This window comes from Aplidium turbinatum, chromosome 15 (assembly GCF_918807975.1).
Source record: "Aplidium turbinatum chromosome 15, kaAplTurb1.1, whole genome shotgun sequence".
Taxonomy (NCBI): domain Eukaryota; kingdom Metazoa; phylum Chordata; class Ascidiacea; order Aplousobranchia; family Polyclinidae; genus Aplidium; species Aplidium turbinatum.
In genome coordinates, this window is record NC_137486.1 from 15403325 (window position 1) to 15424502 (window position 21178).

At 36.2% G+C, this 21178-nt stretch overlaps 1 protein-coding gene across 2 annotated transcripts; it reads left to right on the plus strand.

Moving 5' to 3' along the window:
* The first annotated feature begins 6911 nt into the window (after positions 1-6911).
* LOC145784370 (uncharacterized) lies at positions 6912-21155 on the plus strand. 2 transcript variants are annotated; one of them, XM_082596175.1, is made up of 15 exons: positions 6912-7126; positions 8559-8754; positions 9416-9534; positions 9973-10133; positions 10411-10528; positions 10786-10944; positions 15354-15434; positions 15532-15678; positions 15903-16094; positions 16368-16522; positions 17015-17233; positions 17583-17745; positions 18407-18646; positions 19007-19162; positions 19816-21155. In XM_082596175.1, exons 1-15 carry the CDS (start codon positions 6966-6968, stop codon positions 20126-20128), a joined length of 2580 nt encoding a protein of 859 aa, XP_082452301.1. In that variant the 5' UTR covers positions 6912-6965; the 3' UTR covers positions 20129-21155. The 2 variants fall into 2 exon arrangements, with proteins under 2 accessions (XP_082452301.1, XP_082452302.1); XM_082596176.1 differs by lacking the exon at positions 15354-15434.
* Positions 21156-21178: the final 23 nt, after the last annotated feature.

Below are 21178 nucleotides of genomic sequence, written 5' to 3' on the forward strand. Positions count from 1 at the left end.
AATTACTTTGAATTTGGTGCGTTCTGAGAGCATTTTCAACAAAAATGTTGGTATAAATATTCCTGTAAAATGGTGCTGTCCAGTGGCATAGCGAAAGGATAAGATCATGTTTTCTTGGGCATTTTTCGGTAATAAAGCTAAGTCTCTATGTTTTTTCGTTGCTAATTCCTGGCAGAGATATTTGAATGTTTGGTATTGGCAAAACTAGCTCTTGTGACGTCACACGCGTTGCCAAAGGGGGGTTGTAACCCCCTAAACCCCCCTTTGGCAACGCCACTGCACTCACTCATGTATGTACAAGTACAAAAGTGTACCATGTAACTAACCGTATATTTATGGAATATTCAACTTGCGTCGGCATGTAGCCATCAGGCTAAAGAAAGCTCTACCACAAATGTTAATTATGAATACGGTAAGCAATAAGAGAAAACAAAATGGGTATGCATATAGTCTTGTTCACAGCCCTCAACAAATCAAAAATGTTTTTACATTTTGCATAACTAGCCCCATTCCGTTTTAAGAAATTTCCTAGCTACGCTCCAGTTACTTCGGCGTTTCTTCCCGCGGTGGCAGAGGTTGTTGTTATAGGCAACCGTGGACGACTTTGACAGTTTGATGCATTATGTCAGATCAGGGGTTCTCAAACTTTTTCAAAAAATTTGTTGAACGGTCCTTTTGCGATTTTTTCAACGACTCACGGTCCACCAAAAACATAAGGCAAATTAGCGCAAAAACAGTACATAATAATTTATTTGTTACATGCAATTAAAATGCACAGGTCAATGAAATGGGTGCACCTGCTTGGGTGTAATTAGTTCTATGTTTGGTTCCGTTTGGTTCAATATGATCTTGATATTATCATATTATGCATTACATCCAACATGTTTTGAGGTAGGTATCAATGTGACATTGACTTCTGTATCTGTGACACCACCTGCGACAAAGTGTTTTCCGAAAGCTCAGATATTCTCCTACTCACAGTGTCGTTTGACAGACACAATTCAATTCAATTTATTTTTCTTTGTCAGAACGCAAAAAGAAATGATATTGTAAAAAAGAAATACAGTAACAAAAGGAAAAGGTGGCAAAACCTTAATGGTTTAAGACGTGCATAAAAAGATCTAATATTGCGGTATTTGCATCGATAAATATAGTTAAGCACGGCCACCAAACCTGATACTGTAAAACAAGTAGCCTAGATGAATTAGTTAAGAATCAGTCGCCTCCTCGTTGCTGAAACAATTGAAGCGCCAATTCTTAAAGCAACGAGAACACGACTGAACCTAACAACATCACAAAAACAAACTAACACACACACATATTGTAATTAGGTAATGGACTATCAAAACATGGATTATTTACAGATTTTATACAGAAATAAAGTGTTCGCAGCAACGATATTAAGTAGCCTATAGATTGCAGAACAAATACACAATATGGCAGCTCATTATCAAGATAAAATAGTTAAAAAAGCTTTGTTTTTTAAATTAATTTCTTGCACATGTAAAAGCATAAGCATGATGGTATATATAGCAGCGTGTTTTTGGTATTGCCAATAAGAGTTGAATCATCTTTTATAGCATCAGTGAGGGATGGAGTGTTTTTGGTATCGCTAATGAGAGGTGGAGACTCTTTGGTAGTGCCGATGAAGGATGTAGTAGTGTCTGAGTTGTTTCAAGTACCTTTTCCAAACCAACCTAAACAATAATCTTACAAAAAGTCAATCCATTCTCTGAACAAACATAATAGCTTATAATAATTATGGGGTAGTTACAGTTAGATGCAAGCTTGTAGTAACATAGTGATATATTCTTATCTGGCAAATATTAAATTATGCAATACCGTATAGAAGCTTATTCATGGTATAGAGTAAAGATAGTAATCATCATCGTCATCCATTCGGGTGTAATATGATAAGATATACGTATAGTAAGATACGTTAATGTATATATATGATAATATAGTAATATTGTAGGGTAAATTTACAAAAGTGGCATTTGGCAAGGCATGCTATACCAGGATTTGGTGCAACAATCAGTAACACAGTCAAAATTAAAGAGTTATACAGCATAGGTTGATTTTCAGAACGCAAGTGCTTTTTCAGGTTACTGCAAAATATTGAAAAGGTTTCAGTTTCGGTGATGGTTTTCGGGAGATTGTTCCACACTTTAACTCCACTAAACTGAATGGATTGTTGAGTCAGTCTTTTGGAGAAGTAGGGGAGGAAAAAGTGATTGTTGCTTCTGGTTGATATTGAGTGCAAATTGTTATTAAGTTGAAATAGAGAATTAAAGCACTGGGGTAAGCGATTGTGTTTGAGTTTGAACATAAATTTTGCAGTTTCTGTTGTGTATAGTTCGTCAATTGTGAAGAAATTATGGGATTTAGAGTGATTTAATTCATGTTTTGCAATCATTTTGATAAATTTGTTGCAAATCTTTTGAAGTTTATTTAAAACAGTTACATGACCATGCTTCCATACACTTATGCAATACCGGAGATTGCTTTCAATTAAGGAATGGTAAAGGCAAATCAAATTGTTGGTGTTTAAGTAGGACTTAACCTTGCAGATCACTCCAAAGTTTTTGCAAAGTTTTTGCAGTAAGGATAGCATGTGGGGTTTCCATGATAAGTCTTCGCTCAACAGTATGCCCAGAAAACTAATAGTGTTGACACGTTCAATGGGTTGATTGCATATAGACAGTGTGTAAGGGAGGTTTGAAAGTTTATTGGTGTTATTGAATAACATGTATTTTGTTTTTTTTACATTTAGTGATAGCTTATTTGCTGCTAACCAATTTGTTACTCCTGTCATTTCCTCATTCGCCATTTCGAAAAGTTTGTCATAATTTTTACTGCAAAAGAATAAATTGGTATCGTCACTTGCTTCAGCTTTTGAGCTTCAGACTCTCCCAAAACATTTGATACAATAACTTGGCAACAAGGCAAGATCAGTTGTTCTCCGATGGTGTGAGGCTTCTTAGCGATAGCTTTTTTTTTTGCAACTTTGTAAGAGGCCCTTAACCCTGCAGTAATTTTCTTCCATTCCATCTTCCATCACTAGCAGCGTTGCCAGATGCTGGAAGCTGCTTGGCACCAAAAAGTAACTAAAATTTCACCAGATTGCATTCAATTTCACCAGATATTTAAAACACCCTAAATAAAGCAATTTCGCCTAAAAATGCAAATAGTTCTTGAGACATAAGACTAAAATGAAACGAATATACAAAACATATGTTTTGTCACACATTGCATAGCCTACACGGATTATAACAGTAGCAGTCATAATTATCAGTATAAACATCAAAAGTTCTTAACCAAAAAAGTTGTTGTTTTAAATATATTTTAAATATAAAATGCCTTTTTGGCCAGTTTTTTAGTAAAAAGAACTCTCCAAAAAGCATTGTCTCGCCACTGCCTGCAACCACAGTGGCAAAAGCTACACGATTGCTGGTACAGTGCTGCTGTCAGATTCAAAAGATTGATTGAAGAGCCCAAATTGGTCACTCTGAACTTGCAACACACTGCTACCACGCATGCGCAAACCTCTTGCAAAACGTTTTCTGCACAAGCAGAGATTTTTTGCTAAAAAGTTAAAAAAAATTTGGAAAAACTTGAGTGGGGAATATTTCACCAGATTTCACCAAAACGTTGTCTGGTTCCAAGGTCAAAAAGTGTGGTACCAAAGACCTCTAAATTTCACCAGAATTTTTTTTTTTTGGTATCCTATTTCCCAATCTGGCAACGCTGATCACTAGTGCTATCAAATCTTGACCTAACTAAACCGTTAAAAAAAAATGCCGTTTAAAAAAAATTTGCATCATTGTTTTGATAATCTGGATGATGTGTTACCATATGTCTTTTTAGCTTGATAGGTTTTAGAGCAGAACTTGCTAAAACTTTACAGCATAGCACGCACTGAGGCTTATCTTCTCCTCCCGAACGTATCACAGTAAAACCAAATTGAACATAGGAATCATTGAATCTAAATTTTTTTTTAGGCTCAGCCATTTTCACTTTTTGTAGTCAAATTTAAGTTGAAAATTCAATTAGTAAAGTTAAAAAGTTATTAATTTTTGCCTAATTTGGTTAAGGCTAAAAAATCTAAAAGTTTGGAAAGGCATTTAATTCAAAACTTAAATCAGCAAAAATAACCAGCCTTAATCAACTTCGCCTAACTCCTTTTTAGTCAAGTATATTTCGTAATTCTGTTCTTGATCTGGTAAACACGAGGGTTGTAGGAGTAAGTCACCACTATGCACTCCTAACTCTTTGATGTCACATAGAAACAAACAAAGGCTATCACAATGAAAGGGAAGGTCAGGCTTAAAAAACTCTGTGGAGGATGCCAAGCCAGCTTACTAAAATATATCTTTTAACTTTGGTTTGGAAAATACGTTGCCTGAAAATTTTTACTTTTCACAAAAATTTTTTCTTCAAGATCATTTTAATTTTTTTGGAAGGTGCTTTGCGGTCCCAGAAAATTGTCTTGCGGACCCCAAAAGGACCGCGGACCCCAGTTTGAGAACCACTGTGTCAGATCATGTTGGCATCAACTCCAAAGGTGTAGGTAGGTGAAACCAAGGGCGCAACCGCAGCCCAAACTTTTCAATTGGTCGAAAATTTGTGCAAGAACTTTCAGCATGTTTCAAAAATTTCCTTAGGATTGAACTTAGGCGTCCGCTCCGATAGATTTAGCGTGTGACTTCTGGAGCAAAGAAGCTTCATGACCGTTTTATTCGACTCTTGGGGTGTGCGCTTAATCAACGCACGTTGACTGTTCTCCATTCAGCGGCATCTAATGGATGGAATAATTCCTCGGCAACAACACTTAACATCAATCGAAAACTTCATTCTGTTTCTGTCAATCTCGGTGACCGGGCCTACATCAGTGGTTCAAAGCCTTTACAAGTATGCGAAATCACGATTTTGTATTCTGAATCACGATTTCAATTCAGTTCAATTCATTTTGTTTATAATCAAGTTAGGCATTATTTGGCTGCAACATTTTTGATCTGGAAGTTTTTTTTTTTCTTTGCAATAAACTCATATTCGCAGAAAACTAAGGTATCATTCTCAGATCATCCCCACTACCATGCTTGTACTAGGGATGTTGCTGTAGCAGTTACAGCTAAGTATGGGCGAATGCTCCAGACAATTCGGCATCCGCTACGTCATAATAACAGAAGCAGCTGACTTGATCCCTGCATATCTCTTCGTTGCATGCCCTTGTCTGTTGTGTTACATCTGATAGCCTATACATCTGGGTGCAAAGTAATACATCAATGTTAGTCTCAAAATTTTAATGTAAATTGTATCATAATGTATTAGTGTTGTAAATTGCAAATTTGTAAAGAAAAACTAAATTTTAAATGTTCTGAATTATAATTTACAATTTTACAGCTATTATACACTGTTATAGCCTACTGAAATGTATAGGATAATAATAATTGATGTTCATGTCAATATGCACTTCGCCATCATGTATAAACACCAGAGGTGGGCAGTAGCGCGCTACTTTTGTAACGGCGCTACTAGCGGCGCTACTTTTTTGGTAAAAGTAGCGGTAGCGGCGCTACTTTTTAGCTGGAGTAGCGGCTGCAGTAGCGGCGCTATTTTTTTTCCAACGTAGCGGTAGCGGGAGAGGCGCTACTTTTTTCAGTCGCACTCCCGCTACCCGCTACTTTTTAATTTAAATTGAAATTAATTCTTGTTTTTTTTGCAATACTGGCGTGGTCAAACAGCTATATAATCGGCTTGGTTGCAAAGTTTCGGTCTTTTCTAGCTGACGTCAACTTCTTCGGCGAATATCTCCTTGTGATGAAGCCTATCTGCCAGGCTTTAGACATTCTTCAGGGCAAGTCCAAGGCACATTACGGAGTCTTGCTTCCAACCATCACAATTTGCGAGAAGAAGTTGACCGAGATCAGTGATCTTGTGACCTGTGAGGAGTTGAAAGTGAAAGTCCTTGAAGGCGCGAAGAAACGATTCAACAAATGCTTCAACAACATGAAATGCGTTATGGCATCATGTCTTCATCCCTCCTTCAAGACGTCGTGGCTACAATTTCTGCACTACGTTTCCACGGATGATGCTGACGCACTGCGAGAAAAAGTCAAGACAGATGTAATTCGACTGTTGCGGGAGACATCAAGCCAGGTTGATACCGAGAAGAGTGACACCAACATCAGTCATGACCCCGAGGATGTATTTTTTGGAGTGTTTGCGCCATCCCGTGAAACGTCGGTGCACAAGGAAGCAGCAATTGTGGACGCCTTTTTTTCGGACAAGAGCAAGTCCTTGAGCTTTTCAAATACCGAGTTAAAACATATCTGTTCAATACAACACCCCCATTTCTTCCAGTGCTGCGGTGGAAAGACTTTTCTCTGTTGGAAAAGATGTGCTTAAGCGAAAGCGGGCAGGACTTAGTGACTCTCATTTTGAAATGCTTGTGTTTTTGAAAGATGCGTAACAATAAATTTCCCTTAGAATGCGTTTTCTATAACGACGTTAAAATGACAGCGTAAACGAATGATAACATTCGTTTTCAAGGTCATTTTTGCGTTACTAGGGACTTGAGTGTTTCCTAGTGTCATTTTAGACAAAAGTAGCGGAAGAAGTAGCGGTAGCGTGCGCTACTTTGGCCCGAGTAGCGGTAGCGGATAGCGCACTACTTTTGTAAATTGGTAGCGGGTAGCGGTAGCGCGCGCTACTTTGGCCTAAGTAGCGGTAGCGGGTAGCGCGCTACTTTAAAAGTAGCGGGTGCCCACCTCTGATAAACACTTTTACAGTTGCTATTGAATGAACGATTTCAAAATTACATTTTCTTAGATCTTTCTATAAAGATAAATATTATATTTTTAATTAGCTCTTTGAAATTATATATTTTTTAATGAGTTGCAGATTGTCTATTCAGAAGAAACTGTAGGATTATTTTCTTGTTGGAACACTGATTGAAATGTGTTATGTCTCCTGCAATCGAGGATGTTCGAAACTATATTTCTATTAAACCTGTTCCACAGTGGAAGGATGCAGCTGACTCAAAGCTTAAAGCTCGTAGTTTGCACAATTATACTTTGGAATGTCCAACAAGAGAACAAGTGTTCAAGTCAAACTATTCCAGAAGGTAAAGTTGTTATGTTTTTGCCAGAAAAATATTCAAAATCTGAAAGTTTTGTATGTACTGTTTTGTGTAAGCTTAAATATAATTTGAATACTTTTTAAATGAAAGGATCCCACTTTTTGAATTGTAGTAATTACTTGAGAGATTTGGATATTGTTATTTTTACCCCAGAAGTGGGCATTTGCTACTTTGAAAATAGCAGGATGACACTGCAATATGCAACTCTGCGTACCGTACTCTTGTTCTCACTGCAATATGCCAAAAATACAATGCTCCTACTGGTTGCAACCAGTTGAAAAAGCATAACATACTTCTACTACTACTGCTGCTTCTACTACTTCCACTGCTTGAGTTAAACATGGTGGGTGCTACTATTTCTTTTGTGGTGTTGGTACTGGAAGCTAGGCTACTCAAGTATGGTCATTGTAACGTTGAAATGAAAAAGAAACAAATAATTTGTAAAAATTTGATTTAGCAAAAGAATTACAAATGCTGAGTATGGTACCGTACTAGTAGACCACATTTTTGTAACCAAGCCACTGAAGCCACCATTTCATACAAACAATCACTAAAAAATATATTAATTTTTTTCATAAAAGTTTCTCCGTAGTAATAATTTTTTTCTATTTTAAATGGGAAGGAAAGTAAAGGCCAGTAAAGTGAAAGTAAAGGTTGAAAATGGCATTGTTTGCTTCAATGTCCAGTTGACGCACTCTGGGGTTTTTTTTTCGGTCATTTATCGGTCATTGACCGATTTTTTTGCAAAATGTCCGAAAAAAGTATATATATATAGTCAATTCGGTCAAAATCTCCGAAAAAAGTGTTGCAAGGTTGAGTTTCGCTGATGAACGTTGAAGAAACGTTTGTCTGTTCTAACTTTTCTCAGATAAAACACGTCAACGTTTCCAACGAAACTTAATCTTTTAGCTAGTCAGGAAGTGCAAATTATGGTTTGTATCAGCTACTTGAAAGGAAATATTTTCATCAGAAAAAGTGACCAAAATAAATAAAAAATGACCGAATTTTTTCAAGTCATTTCGGACAAATGACCGAAAAGTCTCAGCGAAAAAAAAAAACCCAGGACGCACTACAATTTTATGACTGTCAGTCGGGACTGTTTACTTGTTATCTTTATTTTTATTCCAATAAGTTTTTCTCATCCACAAATTATATTGCAGTATTTTTAAAAAGCGGTAATCTTACATGTGCTAATGTTGTACTGTACAGTGTACATCTTGCAAGTGTTTTTTATTATTATTTTAAATATCATCGAGATCAAAGCAACACAGTGAAATATTTTGTGCAATGTTTTTTAATATTAATATAAACAATCTTGATATAGACGATGAAATATCATTTTACTGTATCTGGTATGGCTTATGTGATTTTTGTGTGCAAAAAAATTCTTATGTACTTGCAACGAAATTCATTTCAGGAATTATCAGATGTCCTCACAAGGGTACCATTCACCTCCTTGGAAGCCTTATCAGGAGGTTGGACAGCCACTTTATCTAAGTTACAAAACTATGCTGCAAAGCTCATTAGGCCAACAAGCAAAAGACCTCAACTGCTCAGAAAAAGAAAACCAGGAAACTCATGAGAAAATCAGTCTATCAGAACACACTAAGGAGGTTTGTTGCAGTAGCTAGTTAGTCAGTGCTTGAATTTTAATTAAAAAGATTTTTCAAGATGGATTTTTTTAAGTGTAACATTGATGTTAAATTAATGATTTAAAGTTATTATATATATAATTTGTATATATATTATTTCATTTATAGTTGTCTGTACTTAAAATTATACCCATCAAAGAACTATGGTAATAGTGTTTTCCTATTTTAACGATAAAAAGTTTTAAAACAGATATATTATGCTATACATGAAATGGAAGAAAATTAATGATTATGGGAGCCTAGACTATTAATAGCAACAAACGTAAAGAACAACATATGCAGTTATTGGAATATATTTTGATTCTTGCTCTTAGATTTATATAAAGTTGTGCAATTTCCTGTTTTAACCTTAATTTAATCAACTGGCCACTCGATGATTCGGAAGTATCTGGTACCCACTTATTTCTACCATTAGTAACACTTTTTAATTATTTTCATACAATATATGTTTATTTTCACCTGGCCAATGGCCATATAGCTTGCAGTTTATTTTCATCTGGCCACATAGCTTGCAGTTTTTTTTCACCTGGCCATATAGCTTGCAGTTTTTTTTACTTGACCTGGTCGTAGGCCTATAGCTTGCAACTGTAAAAAATCATTGCCATCTTGTTGCATTTGTCAGGAAACAAATCCAAGAAAAAGCAGAAAATCTGTGCTGCAGCAAAAAGATGACATGCAATCAGAACAATCTCACAAGTCACCTCCTACGGCACCGATGATTATGAAACAAAAGCAGCCCAAGTATACTATATATAGTGTCTAAATAAATATATGTCTTAATTATTGTATTATTTATATATTTTGAATTAAAATTCTATTTGAATAAGTGTTACATGAAACCTTAGGTAGCGCTTAAGTTATCCTTGTTAGTTTTTCTGTAATTACCGTACTATTATACTAATATAAGTATTGTATAGTATGACAACTAATGAACTTGATCACAGTTTTATCATTTCAAAATAGAACTTGAACATTCTAATAAACTAGTCAAAGGCTCGATGCGTGTTCGTGGATTTTCTCAACCTATAAAAGTTGACAAGGCGACGAAAGTTTGCAATCCAACGACAAAATGTAAGCTTAATGCAAATAGATTATATAACAACTATGTCAAGCTAGAAAGAAAGTGTTACAAACTTTTTCAACTGATAAATTTATGCATGTTTGTTTGTATTTCTTCAGAGATCTTCAAAACATCGTAAAAGATCTTAGTGTTGTCAGAGAAAACTTAGCAAAAGTAAAAATGGGGCATGCTCTGTTCCCTATGCTTGAGATGGAGCACAACGACCGACATAAAGCTTTTTTAGTTGATAGGCAAAATGAAATGCGACGTTTGAGAGAAGGTATGGTATTAAATATTCTGACATATTTTGGTTTGTTCCAAAAATGCACTGAAATACGCAAACGTTGCAGTTTGTGTTCTTACAACTGGACTACCGTACTTAACACGTGTAGTGAAACATCGACATTCGTGAAACGTTTTTTTGCTGAAAATTTACTGTTTCTTTAAGATTATTTTCAAAGGCCATATAATGCTTTCATACTAAACGCTCATATCAATAAACATAAATAGGATTGCTTTGTGTTCATTCATTGGTCATTGTTCAATGTTTATACCAGGGATGAGACCACATAGTGTATGTAGTGAAGATGCAGGAAAGCAAGATGCTGACGATTATAAAGCAAGACCGGTATCTAGTTTAATATCATCAAAGTCAATGTCAAGAAGAGCCAGCAGGTTAGTTTTCTTGGAATGTCATTGAACTTTTAATCAACAATCTTATTCTTATTGGAGAATTCCTGACTGTGACAAGTAGTCTTGTTACATTTGTTATTTAACACGTTACATTCTAAAAATTACACAGCTTACTTGCTTACTATATAAGTCGCCATAACTGCTGCTACCAAACGAGAGCAAAATTTGTTAATTGATTATCTGCAATTTTTTTTCATTCTAATGAATGCTTTGCTCCAGCAAGTTATTACTCTTTGCAGCCGTGCTTCTGTCGTGTCGTTGGCAAGCAACACCTCCGCTGGGTCAGGCGCGCCAGCAATGGTCGCAAGGAAAGCTGAAGTCAGTAAGTCTGCACGGCCGTTTACACCAGTCCACACTAATATAAGCAATTCCGTCGAAGAAGAAAACACTCATAAGAGGTGAAAATATATTCAAACTTTTGGATGCTTGATGAAATTGTTTGTTATCATACAAATGATGGGATAGCGTAAGTTCGGGCTTGATTCTACTCTCGGTCACTGTCAGTTATTTTCACTTTAAAAATGAAGGTTTTTGGCGACGGACATAAAGAGCCTGCCACCTTTACCCTAGCACAATTTACTTTCTGATCAAGCTCGTTCTTCTATTTAAAAACGAATTCCCAAAACTTTAAAAAAGATATCGGTCATACTTTACTCTTCTTCTACTGCAAGCTCGTTCGATGTCATCACACTGGAGGGAAATATGATGGTTAGGGTGATTCAAACGCCCCGACCCTTTTAAATATAGCCACAAATTTTTTTACAATGGAAGTTAACTCTAAAATGAATATTGGTATCAAAATTATTGAGTAATATTAAATTTTCACATTTGCTCTTTTCGATTGAAGTAAGAGCTCCATAATGCGAAAAAACAATTATCTCGCCTAGTTTACAAGTTCATAAATACAATTTTGTTGAAGACAAAAGTCTGAATTTGGTTTATGTTGTCTAGAAAAATTATTTTAAGTATAAACAATAAATTGCACATATTTGACTTATTCATATTTTTGTAAAATGCGTTTGAAATTGCCCTTAATTTCACTTTTTTCATATTTTTAAGCAAAAAACGTTCAACGCCCCTTGTTTCTAGCCTCAGAAATAAAAACTTGGTGAAGATAAAAGCCTGGATTTTGCTTTATGTTATCCAGAAAAATGTTATCAAATACAAACACTCAATTGAAAATGTTTAACCTGTGTAAATTTTTGGTAAAATACATTTGAAAATGACCTGATGCTCACTTTTGCTCAAATTCCATTATGTGATAAACAGGTTTTAATATCATTTTACTCAGCTGTATAATATTTTAATCCCATAATATCATTCACTATATGGGTTAGTGTGGAATGTAATTGCAGTAAAGGTAGATTGCTTCAAAAAGTCAGAATGTGTAGGCAGGTAAAATACAATACAGTTTTATCTGTCTCACAGTCACTTATTGTTACTGAATAGTTTACTTTGTGTCCAATATTTGAATAATTTGCATACAAATATTGTATGCAAATTATTGTAGATATTTATACACTGTATATAAATGTAACCAGGTTTAGTACAGATGTCAAGTGTAGTGATCAGTGAATATTGAATAAATTCTATTTTGCAGATTTAAATAGGTTTTAAATATGGATGTAAGAGGAAATAGTGTGTATAGCTTTATACTGGGCAATGATTTGTCATCTGAAGAAGAGACCATCAAAGGATGCCGCTTGCCTACATATGATCAAATGTACAGAGCATTTTGCTGTAAAAAGCAGAAGTTGATAGAAAACAGTAAAGTGGCACAAGTGAAAATCCTCATAGAGAAGCAGCTGATTCAGTTGTCCAACAAATATATGTATTTTATGCAAAAGGAAATATTCCAACTGTCGGCAAAGAACAAATGATTAATAAAATCATGCATGTTCACAAAGAATTCCAGGTCTTCTAAAAAATACCTGTTTCTCTGAGAAATGCAAAAGGAAAAAAGACTGACAACCTCAATTCCTTCAAAAAAAAGTTAAAAACAACTATGCCTTTTTGGCCACGTAATGTGTTTACCTTAATAAAGATCGACAAAGACAGAAAATTTTTGGAGAGCATGATGAACGACAGGTCAGCAACTTTCGGAGCAAGAGATGTAAAGCTGAAGAAATTGATAGAGAAGAGGTGTCAGCGGAAGGAGGAAGAAGAAAAGCGAAATGATCAGGAAAGAAAGCGACATTGTCCAGTTGCAGAGGATGTTCATATTTTAGAATCACATCGGAATGACATTGATAATGGAGATAATGATGACACTCAGTCTATGACAGATTTCACTGAGTCACCGACAGATTATGACCAGGGAGATTTATTATCGCGATCACATAAAAGGTGCAAAAAGGTCATTCAAGAAATAATCATACCACATAACAATAACATCATGAAAGATCACAGAATTACTTCAATAACAGAGAGACTTCGAGGAGTCACAAATTCTGCTACAACATGCATCATCTCAACGTTCATCCAAGCATGTGGTGGTGACCCTGTAAAAGTCACTTTATCAAATTCATCCAATTACAGAGCAAACTCATCCAATAAGTCTGCTATATCAGACCGCATTATGCAAAATTGGGTGCCTTCCATTGTAGGAACTGTGCATTGGGATGGTAAGATGATGGAAGATCTCAAAAACAAGCATGTTTCTGTGGAGCGGCTTCCGGTATTGTTTTCGGAAAGTGACGGAGTCAAACTACCGGGTGCTCCAAAACTGAAAGCTAGTGGAGTTACAATTGGAAATGCCACTTATGACTTGTTGGAAACCAGTTGGAAACATGGCAATGTACTGATAATGCATCTATAATGTGTTTTTGATACCACCTCTATAAATACTGGTCACCTGTCGGGGGCATGTATTCAACTACAAGAGCGATTGGGAAAAGTGTTATTGTGGTCAGCATGTCGCCACCACGTATTTGAGGTGATTCTGTCATCGGTTTTTCACGCAATGAAAATTGAAGTTTCAAGCTCTCCAGAAGTTATATAACCTATTTACGAAATTTCGAGATTCCTGGCATTTCATTGAATCTAAATCCGTGCCAATATTCACCATGAATAATGATGACTATATCTGCATTTATGATGCAGCTAACACATTAAAAGAAACAACAGTCATCGATCTTGAAACATTGGGTAAGAAGTATTTACTTCGTGACAATTACAATGAATTAATCCAACTGACCAAATTGTATCTGAGTGAAAGAGAAAACAGTGTTAACTTTACCTTTCGACGACCAGGTGCCATTCACAAGGCTAGGTGGATGGCAAAACTGATATATATGCAATTAAGATGGTTCTATTAAAAGACCAGGTGTTCAAATTGAACAAAAAAATAATTACCAGTAAAAGAATGATCAAGTTACAACAATTTGTAAATTTTGCAGTGCTTGTCTATGCAAAGTATTGGTTTAAGTGTCCACTGTCCAAGTGCCATCGATGCTCCAATAAACGATTTGAAATTATTCAAAGACATTCAGATGTACAATTCAGTTGATTCGAAGGCAGCAACGCCCGCGATGAATGCATTGAAACACCACTTATGGAGCTTAACAACAGAATTTGCACCAATCATTCTATTTAGTCAAGAAATAACAGTGGAAGAAAAGGTCACTGTAGCCAAGAAGTTGTCTCTGGTCAAGAATGACCAACAAAATGTAAGACCTCATGGTCTGGGATATGGGAAGCCCCTGTTCCCCTCGATAGATACCCTCACAAGCTCAGTATCGGATGTATCCTGTCTTATTGGTGAAGGTTCATGGATTTTCTTCCAAGCTCTGGGTGTACAAGACACTTCCTTTCTATCCGAGGATCCTGACAAATGGCCGGAACATAAATCATTCCAAGATTGTCAGAAACGAGCTAACAATATCATGGTTGTTAATGATGCCACTGAACGAGGGGTGAAGTTGGCAACAGATTATATTTCATCCTGTCGGGAAAAAGAAAATTTCCAAAATACTCTTCAAGTAGTTGAAGAAAATCGACGATTGGTAACAAATATCAGGAAGAACATGGACATTAAATGCATGAATAAAATGGAAACTTCATAAACCACCATTTATTGTGTCGTGCACTGTGCATTTAAAACCACTGTATGATTTGGCTGAACTATGTCTGTATATACTGTGTGTAGGTACTAGGTACCTAATCCTCTCCTCACCTCATGTTCAAAAATGCATAGTGTTGATAGTTGAAAATATTATGTTCCATTAAACATGGTATTTATGGTTCAATTTTATTTTATTAAATCACAAAAAAATGAAAAATTTATGGTTTTCATTCAAATTTTTTGAAAAATTTAGAGCACGTATATAGTTATACATGGACATAAATGTTTCTAGTAAAGCAAATTTTACCTGAGAAATAAAAGTGCAAAACGAGTCTTTGGTTGAAATAAAATTCATTTTATATTACTTTAAATATTTTATATTTGCTTTAAACATTGACAGTATTTTCACTGTTTTTCACAATTTTTGGAAAACGATAAAACGAAAAGGGCAAGTGTGAAAAGTTAACCAATCTTGAAAATTTTGATGGCAAAATACATTTCAGGTCAAGCCTCCACCATAAAAAAATTTGTGGCAGTCCCAGGCAGTTTTTGAAATTTTAAGGGGCGTTTGAATCACCCTAATGATGGTGCAGCATTATTTAAGGTGTAGCGTAGTTAAAAACAATAGACACACTGACACAGTTATATAGATGGTAAAGTGTGTTTGTTATCCTAGACCTGTCGTTACTACTCTTGTGAAGATGCAGCAACTTTATTTAATGGTCAGCAACTTTATCTTCATAGTATTTGGCGTCAACTTTGCGCCCTGCATTGGATTTTGGAGTCTTGTCAATTAGAGACGAAAGCTGACATTCAATATCAACAGTAAGTTACCAGATCTTGCTGCTTATGTCTTTTTCAATATGTGACTGTTTATCCGTACTGCATTTGCAAGAACCTGAAAACTTGTGTTGTCTTTCAGCAAAATCATGTTCCCATTATCAGACTGTTGGAATGACCTCCGCCCCGGTGGTCGAACCCGAGACTCCCGTGCGCTGTTGCAAGAAAGGAAAAACAAGACAAAATGGACCAAGTTTACTCGATCTCCTTCACATAAGCTTGGACTAAGGTGAGTTTCAAGGTTCTTGTCACCACACTCGCGTGGCAGTAATGTCAGTGATGTCTTTTTCTTTCACTGTCTGATTCAGCTAATCAATGTTGCAGCCATCACACAAAAATAAGTGATGAAAAAAGTTAAATAACCGATTATTAAATTGATAATTAACATTTTTAATTGAAGTACAACTGAATAATCCTTTGACCATTTAAACTTTTCAATTATAATACTTTTAGCCGTGGTAAAGGTCGGAGAAAAAACACAAATTTTCTTACAACTGGACTTCGAAGAAACGCGAGCATTGCAAGCGACATTGGTGGATTGAAGAGGCGCACAAGCATCACCAGTGAAGTGGATGGGTTGAGGAAGAATCCCAGTATTGCCAGCGAATTGGGAGGGTACCAAGGGGAGCCCACGTCCAGGGCACGGTATAGCATGCATTTTATTTATCATTTCTTTCTTTTTGTATGTACGAAAGGTTCTCTTGGGGTGTGCTTGCCACACCAGGTATGCCAGACTCTTCTCAATAGGTAAAAAAATAATTTTAGTCGGCGTTGGCTAGAGCCGCTTGAAGTCATGCTTTCACGTAAATTACGTACAAAACGCTGCTCGTAGCTTACGAAACGACACGAAATTAAAACATTGATTTCGTTTCTTTTTACATTACCATAACTTAGGATGTTTTTTCAAAATTCTCTCAGGCCTCCGTCGGCAAGGTCGATCGTTATCAACATCGAAGGAGAAGAGACAGATGGCGATCTTCCATCGGATGCAAAACAGTCCCGGCCTTCCAGTCCAGGCCAGTCTTCTGTCACTACTACTATAGCTGGAGGAACCATTGCCGGAAGTGAATACGGTGAGTTTTTATAGTCAGCATAATCCTTATGGCGTTGTGCTTTTGTACTGTAGACGTTGAATCGATGTAACAAGGGCGGGTTTTTATAGTCAACCGCGTTGAAGAGATTATTATTTTTTTAAGGGGGCTAAAATAACGTCTACAGTTTAAAACTTGAAAAATGTATACTCTTCTTACAATTTACTAGAATTGACTTTTTTTTCTTGGATTTTCCTGATCAGTTATTTGTGACACTCTTCTGGAAAACATCACACACTGAAGCTTGATTAAAATAAACAGAAAAGCTTGTAAAAATGATCTCCTATTCTATTTGAATAAGATACCGTTACATTTATTTGTCATTTGACAAAACTATATTTAAGTAGCGGTATCTTTGCTATTTGCTAAAATAAATGCAAATAGCAAACATTTGCCAACTTCCAGAAACAAAAATAAATTTTTCTTTCTGGAAGTTGGCAAAGATGGAGTAAAATGACAAGGAAACACTTTCAGGTGATGATGAATCTGGAGTTGAAGGAGGCCACCAAGCTGGCGAGGTGGAGAAACGGAAAGAGCAAGAAGAGTGGATGAACGACACAAACATTCATGAACATCTGAAGAAGCTGCTTTCCACGGTCAAACATAGCGTCACCAGCGAAATGCTACGTCGAGAAAAAACCGCCGAGGTCGTTGCGAAAGCAAACCATCGACTGCCACTGTCAGTCTATGATTGTACGTGCAGCAGTGCGTTTTGACTTTGCGTCGCACTCCCGCACGCATTCTTAGAAGTAGGCCTATTGTAGCAAATTCTATCTTCAACTTTTGAATGCTTTCTAGAAGGTTAAATCGTTCGCTAAAAGCATAAAATATATCAAAACGTGTTGCAGTTGCGTAAATTTGCATTTTAAGATTTCTTAAGTTAAGAAAGTATTATTCAAAATGCTATCTCTCTCTCTCTTCATTTTGCTACCAAAGGATATGCATTTATAAAACGTTCTGCTGAAAAGCTTGAAAGCTATTTTTACTCATGAAAATTCTTGTAAGCGACTTCTGCATTATTTAACCTTCACTGCATCCACAGGGTCCAGGAGCAGTTACTTCAAAATCGGGAAGAAAGAAGTGAACATTTCGAAAATCATCATTCCTGCAGCGACCCCAGTCACTGATTACAGTGAATCGAAACCATTTAAGAAGTCTTTAGCCCCAAAGATACGACCACACACTGCTGCACCAGCTCGAAGAAGGTGTATGCCCGTATTTTTTTAAACATTGCGTTGCGAACTTTGTGATTGACACAAGATCTTTCTTTATACTGAAAACAGCTTCTTGAATGCTTAATCCTGGCAGTTTCGCATACTTGTAGAGACTCTGGACCACCGACGCTAGCCCATCGAGATTGACAGTCAAGTTTCGGCTTGTTGTTGAAGTATCGTTGTTTATAAATCATTCCCTCCACTAATTGCCGTTGAACGGAGAGATGTTCGTCATCTGCGTTGCTCAAGCGTACAAACTGAAACGTGGATCTTCTTGTCGTTGCTACGTTTGTTGCGTACAAATTTAAAACAGGGTTTGAAGTTAGGAAGGTTCTAAATCATCATCATAATCCATCGTCGGTTTGTTCCCCACTAGTGGGGGTGGCCGATTGTTTCCGCGCAGCAATTGTTTTAATCCCTTTTCTTCATTTCGCCCTGTCCCTTGCATCTTCCTCCTTCAGTCCGACTGTAGGTAAATGGAAATGAATAATTCTTGGATTTCAACATCACCATTAAGATTGTGGAGCAACAGTTGTAGAGTATTGGCGTCAAGATGCTGTTGAAATTGCCTGTTGATCGTAGCAACTCATTTCTACGTATTGAATTTAAAACGTTGTGACAAAAAAAAGCAAAATGTGAACTATAATTTTAGAAATTCAAACATGTTGACTTTCAATGAAAACCCGACCGCGCGCCCTGGAACAGCTGCAGCTGGAGCAAAACCAAAGTTGAAGAGGCCGATGAGCTCCCCAGCGAAACTGGCGTCACAGTTTACGTTTAAGTTTTCAAGCGCTGAGAAAGAAAAGCATTTGGGTGAAATCCGAGCACAGTTTGATGAGGTCAATGACGCCAAAGCTTTACAGCTCCATAACCAGCTGAGTGAGCTTGAAAAGTAAGTTTTCCCTTCGTTCTTTCAGCTCATTGCATTTCGATTATTTTGAGTTTTGAACATAATTCTAATTATGGGTTCACTGATGTCTACCTGCATTCGATTAATCATAGACTGTCTGCAAATGTTGAATCAACGTAAAAATAAACTGATTTACGCTCTTCGTTTTCACATTATAACAAAAAAACAGAGAGTAAAAAAAGCACGTTAAAACTGATAATAATTAAATCACTTGTTTCCACTGGCCTTCTTTTGAACAAAAAATAATTAAATTGTTTATTATCAGTTTATTGTTACTTGTTTGCATCTAGCGTCGTTAATTTGTTAAGAATGTGCTGCACATATACGTTGCATCTCCTCCAGGCGAAGAAAACAAAGAATGGAAGTGAAGTTTGAAATGTTGAGCAAGACGTCAAGCATCCATCGAGATTTGAAGGGAATGCGAAACGCGGCGCAAAGTAAATATATGGCGGACAGACTTTCAAAGAAAAAAAGATCATGCGTGTTGCCTTGTGACTGGTACGAAAATATTTTTGTTTATAACCGGGCTTAAAAATGTGACAAAAATGTTTGTATCTCTTTTATTCATGACTGTCTGACAACCATTACCCACAAGTTGCGCTTAAAGCATTTTTCTGTCGTTAAATTTAGCTGTTACTTTTTGAACAAACGTGTCATATGAACAACATATTGAACAAACGTGTCATATGAACAACATATTGAACAAACGTGTCATATGAACAACATATTGAACAAACGTGTTATATGAACAACATATTGAACAAACGTGTCATATGAACAACATATTGAACAAACGTGTCATATGAACAACATATTGAACAAACGTGTTATATGAACAACATATTGAACAAACGTGTCATATGAACAACATATTGAACAAACGTGTCATATGAACGACATGTTGAACAAACGTGTCATATGAACAACATATTGAACAAACGTGTTATGCTCTCATGATGAGCTTAGAAACCTTGCCCGAAACTATATGAAGCAATGAATTGCTTGCAATTTTTCATCTTCAGGCATCTTTGCAGAAAGGAATACATTTTTCGATGTATGAAAACGTTCTTAATTTTAAAAGTGACATGTTCTTAACAAAAGTGCAACTTCCCAAAGCTTTTCCTTTTTGTTTTCAACCAAACTTTGATCAGGTTCAACACTTTGTCACAAAACCTTCCTGGGGATGTACACAGCGATGAAAGTTGCAACGTCATCTTGGAAAAACTTGGAATAATGGCCATTCAAATGATGGACAACATGAGAAAAATAACGCCAGACGTATTTCTGAGCGCTCTAAGGAGCCTGCGGCCTTGGGAATTGTGCTCACCTGACGTAAGCAGCGCTATAGAATTTGTTCGCGAGTTGGTCGTTCACATGGAAGCGGAGGAATTTGACGCTTGGAGGGCTGCTAAGTTAGGACAAAAAGATGTTATAACTGGGAGCGACCGAAAATCATTTCAATGAAATGACATTTAAAAAACGTGGTGCGTACTTAAAGTGACTTAAGCCACTTGCATTGTGGAAAGGTATCACTCTACCTTTCATATTAAATTTTAGTTATGCAATTTTTCAATGATCAAATTGTGTTTAACCTACAGATTTTTGATAATTTAATGATGTTAAGATATCCCTAGTGTTCAATTTCATTTACATGCAGCACATTATCCGTCTTGTGTTCTAACCAGCTCTTTTTTGAAATCTTAACGCACTTGTAGTATAGCCTACACAAGGTAGTAGGTATATTATTTATGCATAAATTTATCTATTTTTGCAAAGTTTTCTGTCTTTACACTATCGTCCATATTTTATCAACAATCGTGTTCAACTGTGTTGAATTGTGCTTTCTTCCATCAACCGACCTTATCTTATTCTCAATATTACAGTATTTCACATGTGTTCTGTGTATAAAGTTTCAGTGGATCGTTTGCACAATTACCGTAGCGTAAACAAAATGGTAGGATATGCACTTGAACGACAAACATAACTCCGTCCATGTAGTCTCTGCTGTAGCCCAAGCGATACGTCCAGCTTAGTAAATTAGAGTTGAGCTTTTGAGAAGAGAATCTAGAATAAACCAGGTTTAATTCACTTTTTCAACGTGGCTAGCTAGCTTGCTTAGTTAGTTTTGCATTTCAACGAATCGTAAGTCAAATTGTTCAATCTCAATTAACCTAATTCGCTTTTAACCGAATTTTATTTGTCAATTATTGTGTAGCCTACTGCATTAGGCTATTCATTTTTATACCATTCGCCTACTATATGTTCCCTAGGCTACTTTAATTCTGAACAATTTTGTTGACCTATTTTTTGCATGTGTGCTAATTTTTTATTGACTTGTTTTTTGCGTTCCCGCTATCAATGGCTGATGTTCCCACCAACTGTGAATAACTTATGTTACCTATTTTGCAGTAGTACGTTACCTTAAAATGTCTATTTAATATTTAGGCTACAGCTTTTTGATATTACCAAATATAAATTATTAGGACCGCGAGCTTCATGCATTTGTCATATGTG